The sequence below is a fragment of the Aulostomus chinensis genome, chromosome 4 (genome assembly GCF_037954235.1).
Source record: "Aulostomus chinensis isolate RoL2024-O1b breed Wild chromosome 4, RoL_Achi_v1.0, whole genome shotgun sequence".
Classification (NCBI taxonomy): Eukaryota; Metazoa; Chordata; class Actinopteri; order Syngnathiformes; family Aulostomidae; genus Aulostomus; species Aulostomus chinensis.
In genome coordinates, this window is record NC_141323.1 from 17,548,621 (window position 1) to 17,554,620 (window position 6,000).

The 6,000-nt window shown below is 39.0% G+C and overlaps 1 protein-coding gene across 1 annotated transcript; it reads left to right on the plus strand.

The window, feature by feature from the left end:
• The first annotated feature begins 304 nt into the window (after window positions 1–304).
• Window positions 305–5,552, plus strand: LOC147262889 (uncharacterized). The gene is made up of 9 exons (XM_086202467.1): window positions 305–681; window positions 1,050–1,252; window positions 1,359–1,463; window positions 1,568–1,663; window positions 1,766–1,876; window positions 2,301–2,418; window positions 3,053–3,277; window positions 3,544–4,389; window positions 5,500–5,552. The coding sequence occupies exons 1-9, from the start codon at window positions 666–668 to the stop codon at window positions 5,520–5,522; spliced, it is 1,743 nt and encodes a 580-aa protein (XP_086058593.1). The 5' UTR covers window positions 305–665; the 3' UTR covers window positions 5,523–5,552.
• The last annotated feature ends 448 nt before the right edge of the window (window positions 5,553–6,000 follow it).

A 6,000-nucleotide genomic window follows, 5' to 3' on the forward strand; every position in this document is an offset into this window, starting at 1 on the left:
GCTTTTTTTTTTTTAGGAGGGGCTTTTATTTTGAAAAAATAAAACAAAACCTTCGGCGTCCCACAGTATAAAAGTAATTTGAAATGGTATTTGCGTGCATTATGAAGCTCGGATCACTCATAGAAAATGGTAAAAGCACAGGTTTTAAAGAGCTTTAGGATAATAAACCGAAGAAACTTTGATGTTAAATTCAGTTTTGTGGAAATTACAATGAAACATCCAGCCCCACAATCATTCTCTCACTTATATGAAATATTTAAAAAAAAAAAACGCAAACGAAAAAACTAATCACAATAATGGAACATAAACCACACCAGCATACATTTTTTGAATGGGACCTTTTTTCGATGAGCAGGGTTTTGGGATTATTTTTGAAATAGTTTTTACGGCACGTATCCGATAGGTGGCGGTAATGCGACATAAAAAAACCCACAGAAGAAGAAGACGCTTGTTTTGATGGACTGGACCGGATATTAGGACTTCTTTACTGTAACGATAATTTAATTCAACTAGACTCTACTGCATTAAAACCGTGTATGCATGTGTGAAATATAGAATATAGTACGTATGAGGATTCCATGATGAAAATGAAGGATTAAGAGAAACGTCAGCATTAAACTGCTGCATTTGACTACAATAGATAAATCTGCTGTTCGTGAACTAAAATGGCGAGATTTCGAGGTTTGCATTTTCCTCTTATGTGATTTTTTTAATGTGATACTTTTCTGAATCTCCAGGTTTATAAAAGCAAGGTTACTTTCTAGCATTTCATACATGCAACTGTGCATGTGCAGTAAATATCAATATATACTATATACACTATTATATAAATATATATAAATATATATATATATATATATATATATATATATATATATATATATATATATATATATAAGGATCTGTTAAACTATCTCTGCGTTCATGCTGCTTGTAATTAGAGGTTCATGAGTGTTTACATGCTTGCTTCTGCTGTTAAACCATCCTGGTTTTCCCAGACTGGCCTCTATAATGATCACATTTATTTATTTTATTACATGTAATGTCAGACCCTCATCTTCCTCTGTCCTCCCTGCGCCTCATGGTTCCTCCGCTGAGGTTGATGTCCGCACAGATGTGGCAGGTGGTCCTGGTGCGAGATGTGGACCAGTATGGTAAACTGGTTGAACTCATCACCTTGGTAACAGATGTGGTTCCAGAGCTGATGGACTACAAGCAGAGGACTCAACTGCTGCTGGGGCTGACAGCTCGGGTGAGCAGGCACCACCCAGGACACGAGAAACAAGATGTGATTGTGAACTAAAGACCACCATCACTACTGAACACAAGTTTCTAAATTAATGCATATGTGCTTACAGATCATATTGGATTTTCTAAAGCAGGAGGATCCTGTTGACCGTGATGCTATTCAGGCGCATCTCAATATTTTCCAGAGGAAACCATCAAAATGCCAGGAGGAAGAGGTGGGCGGGTCTATGTTTAATCCGTTGGCATGTGATTTTAAACTCCTGAATACAGAAGTGATCATATATTTATTAAAGTGTACTTCTTCTGGGCTTCCCGGCAGAGCCAAGACGGCGAGGTGGAGACGTCAAAGTCCGCTTTTGTTGAGCTGGTTCAAACATTATTGGATGACAAATACAAAAAGGAGAAATTTCTCAAGGTGCTACAACTTTTATCTATTTTCTTTTTCAGTAAGCATCTTTAATATATTTATGTACTTACAATAATTTAAATAATTGATGCCATTTCTTTCATGTTAAAGGGGATCTTCCCAGAACTGTATGGAGACCGTTTTGACACCATGTTGCAGATCCTTTTGTGGGAGTTTTTCTACAGATTGGAAGAGTTTCTCTCAATTCCAAGTTTCTCAAAAGTGAGTGAAAAGCCTTGGTTGTTAAACTGTTAAGCTGTGTACTATATAAGTAAGATTTGTGTAGTTGGTAGTTTAACATCCATGCACTTACTCGTACAGGTAAATAGTTTTGAGAAGTACTGGCTTGTATCAGTGTACAATGAAGAACTTTTCAGCTCTGCAGATGCTAAACACCAGTATCCACAACTGCATAAAAAAACCCAAAACACAGGAAATTTATCCCTTAACAGATCATGACATATCCACTGTTATAACTGTGTTATAATGGCATATTAATTGTTAATAATTCCAAATTTCTTCCGATTAATTTGCACCATTCAGATAGCGGTTTGAATATTAGTTTCCTGCGTCCAGCCCGTCCTGTGTAAGTTGAGATGGAAGTATAATTTCTTGTATTTGTGTATTTTGTCCTCCGCTTCCCCAGGTGTCCTCCATGTTTGACCTGTCTTCCTTTGAATTCCAGTTTGAGCAGTTTGTCTCTGATTGGGAGGATTTGAAAAAGATTCTACAGCAGCAGAAACAGCGGCAAAAGTTGACTAAAAGTAAACGTTGATCATTTGGACTTATTATAACCTTTTTATTATTGATAAATTCGTTAACATTTTGTTTGATGGGATGTTAGGGAGGCCCCGCATTGCATTTTTGCGGATATCTCGTGCCGATATTTTACCACGGATTTATCAGATTGCTGATATTTACCAGTGTCAATATTATTTGTTCAAAAAGATGATGATATTCACATGTTAAAGTTATGAATTTAAAATAGTTACATTTTTCCTTAATTCCAAATCATATGGATGGTTTATGCTTGCTGGACTGATTCTGACATTTTCAGTGTAATGCGAATGTAGCATGTACTCAAACTGGAGACAAACTTGGCCAACAGCCCATTATGTTGAGTTTTTTTTTCCTGAAACAAACAATTCGAACAACAGTGATTAAATAATTACCGGGAAAAAAACAAGTGTATTCTCACGTCAGCGCTGAAAGCAATGCTGTTTCGTGTCCTACCCACATTAAAGCTGTCAGGTTTAGAACAGATATTATTGTGTATATTCCTTGTTCTAATTATTGATGGATATTGATTTTGACAGTAAGTTACCGCAAAAAAATATTTTTGTTCATATTAGCATCACTCAGCAGCAGTTAATCCAGCCAGAATGTTCTCTGCTCCAGGTGAATTCTCCTTCATGTCAGATACAATCTTGTCTGCTCTCGCGTCTCAACGGACATCAGTAGGGGATCATGTTGCTACCATAATAGATGAGAATGGAGGAGGCAGCGGGGATGAAGAGACTGACAACAGCTCCACTGAAGCTGATCCATCAAACTTACGGTTGCTGGAGAGTGGACTGTCACCGCTCTCTTCCTCGCTGGATTCTGAAGACGATCATATGGCAGGTAACAGCAATGAGCAGTAGTAGACTCCCCAAAAATGCCAAACTAAACTACACTGTTGCTGTCTTCACATAGATGCCTTTAGTCTGATAGCGGGATTACGCAAAAATTACTTTTTACTGAACTTGTGGAGGAGTGTAGCATGGAAGAAGAAATATTATTCTGGTTGAAAGGTAGAGGTGCAACTATCTTCCACTCAGCCAGAACAGGAAGTCTGTACTTAACCAGCGATGTTTAAAATACATGCTAAAAAGTTCTTTTACTCGTAGATCCTGCCAGCATCTCAGTCCCTGAAAGCATCGTCTCCCTGCCAAGTGTGTTCGTGACCCCGCTCTCTGAGGAAGAGGAGCCTGGAGCCCGAAGTGTCAAGGAGAGTTGCAGAGTTGAACAGTTAAACTTGAGCTCGACTCCAGAGGAAACTGAATACCACACCTGTCCTGCATGTGGTAAGAGCTTCATGAAAAAACAATCATTCAGACGTCATCTGAGGGCCGAACACCCGACACTGAAGCCGCTGAAGCAGCTGCATCGCTGCGACAAATGCGACAAGACTTTCGAGACTAAGCGTCGACTGGAGCAGCACCATCAGGCTCACACCAAAGACAAACCTTACATTTGCTCCTACTGTGGCAAAGGGCTTTCATGTCCCAAAGTTTTAAAAACACATTTGCGTCTTCACACCGGGGAACGTCCTTATGCCTGCAAGTTCTGCGATAAGAAGTTTGAGCAGCCGTACGGGCTTACGCAACACGTCAGACTGCACAAAGGTGAGAAGCCGTACCTGTGTAGTGAATGCGGAAAAGCTTTTGCTCACGGCGGAGCTTTTTTAGTCCACTCACGGCTGCACACAGGCGAAAGACCGTATCACTGCAAGGACTGTGGGAAAGACTACATCACACTGCAAAGGCTTAAAGTCCATCAGCGTATTCACACCAACGAGCGACCGTACCTCTGCCCACTGTGCGGTAAAAGCTTCCGCATCCAATCAGGACTTGCTAAACACAAGCGGATCCACAGCGGAGAAAGACCTTACAAATGTGTTGCGTGTGATAAAAGATTTTACACTTCGCACAACCTGAAAATCCATATGCGAAGTCACAACAAGGCAGAACAAGGTAAAGCATCTACAGAGTGACCTCAGACCAAACTGGCTCGCTGGTTGGAAGATTTGTGTTTGCAGCTTTTAATATAATACAATACAAACAATAAAATGCTCCATTGGATGGCTTTTCAAAGTCCCAATAGTATATTTGTCACAGTAAAGTTGGTGCTCTGTCCGCGTGATTCTTTTTGTGACGAGTAGTAAACATCTAAGTGTTGTGTAGTCTCATTTTATAGTCATGCTCCATACTGTTGTGTATCCTGTTAAAGGTTACCTTTATACTAAATGAATTTTGTACGTTGCTCATTAAAGGAGTTGTTGGGATAAACACTGCTGTCTTATTGGAGAATATTCTGCACCATTGGAGAAATGCCTTTTCCCCACCAGAGGGAGACACATACCGTGTTAGTTTCCAGACAAAAACTGGACAAAGACACACTAAAAAGGCCTGCAAGAAATTCGCTCGCTTAAACTTTCTTAATGGCATTCATCCGAGGATACAGAACTCAATAATTCATTACAGGCGCTCATAAATTTCAATGAATTTCTAATTAGGAGGAGCCCAGAGTAAGTGTCTCTGAGGCGGTTTGAACAGGAGGACGATCATGCTGACAGATTGACGGAATCCTCGTGGCAGATTGCTGCAAATCACCTAATTAAGTGAAGTCAAACTTTTGGCTTTGAATGATGATTCTTTTTTCTTTATTGCATAATTTTACAATCACCTGATGAAGTACAGAGGCTAGTGTGTGTATGGGTGAGCAGGGTGTAATCAGATCTTTAAAACAATTAAACATCCTTGTGTTTTTAAAAAAAAAAAATCAATTGCTTTTTATGAAAAGTTTAATATTAACCTACTTACGTAAAAATCCACATATGAACACTAAAGTAACACATTTAGTCAGAGTTTGTCATTAATAATTGCTGGAGTTTTAATACATTTAAGAAGGAATTTGTGAAATAAATGCCTTAATGTCATTCTCTTTGTGAATAAACTAAATATTTCTTTGCAGTGGAATGGACAGATTTAAACTTGGGATTTTTTAAAAAATATTCCTTTGGTTTGGGTCTTTTTTTCCAGTACTTAAGTTTGTGGTTGTTTTGTTTTTTGTTTTTTTTTTAGACTTGACAGAATCTGAAATGTGATCAACGCTACTCCAACTGAATAAATCAAGGATTCAACAAGAATTTCATGCAGCTATACTTTAAGGTCCTAATTTTTCAAATCAGGCCCAGCACCCTGAGTTTCATTGTTTTAATCAGGGGTGTTTCTCAGTACTCTGGGTGCTCGGGGCAAAAGGGACTTAGTGGGCCTCCTGACCTTCTACCAGGCCAGTCAACACAAAAACCCAAGCTAATGGCACTGTTCTCCCATAAGATTGGTTGTGTACCCAATCACTGAATTTAAGGAGTAATGTAATCAGCCATTCTTGGGGTATCCTGCATGGGCCCCAGGGAATTGCTTAGCCCTTAGCAATGCCCCTGCTTAATCCAACAGGTTTAATATGATGATTGTTTCTTAATGGGGTTGTTGTGTTCCAGATAAATTCCAGCTGAAGAATTCAATTTATATATAATTTCGCTTCGATTTCAGGTTAGGATTTGGGCTTGTTTTTGTTGGAAA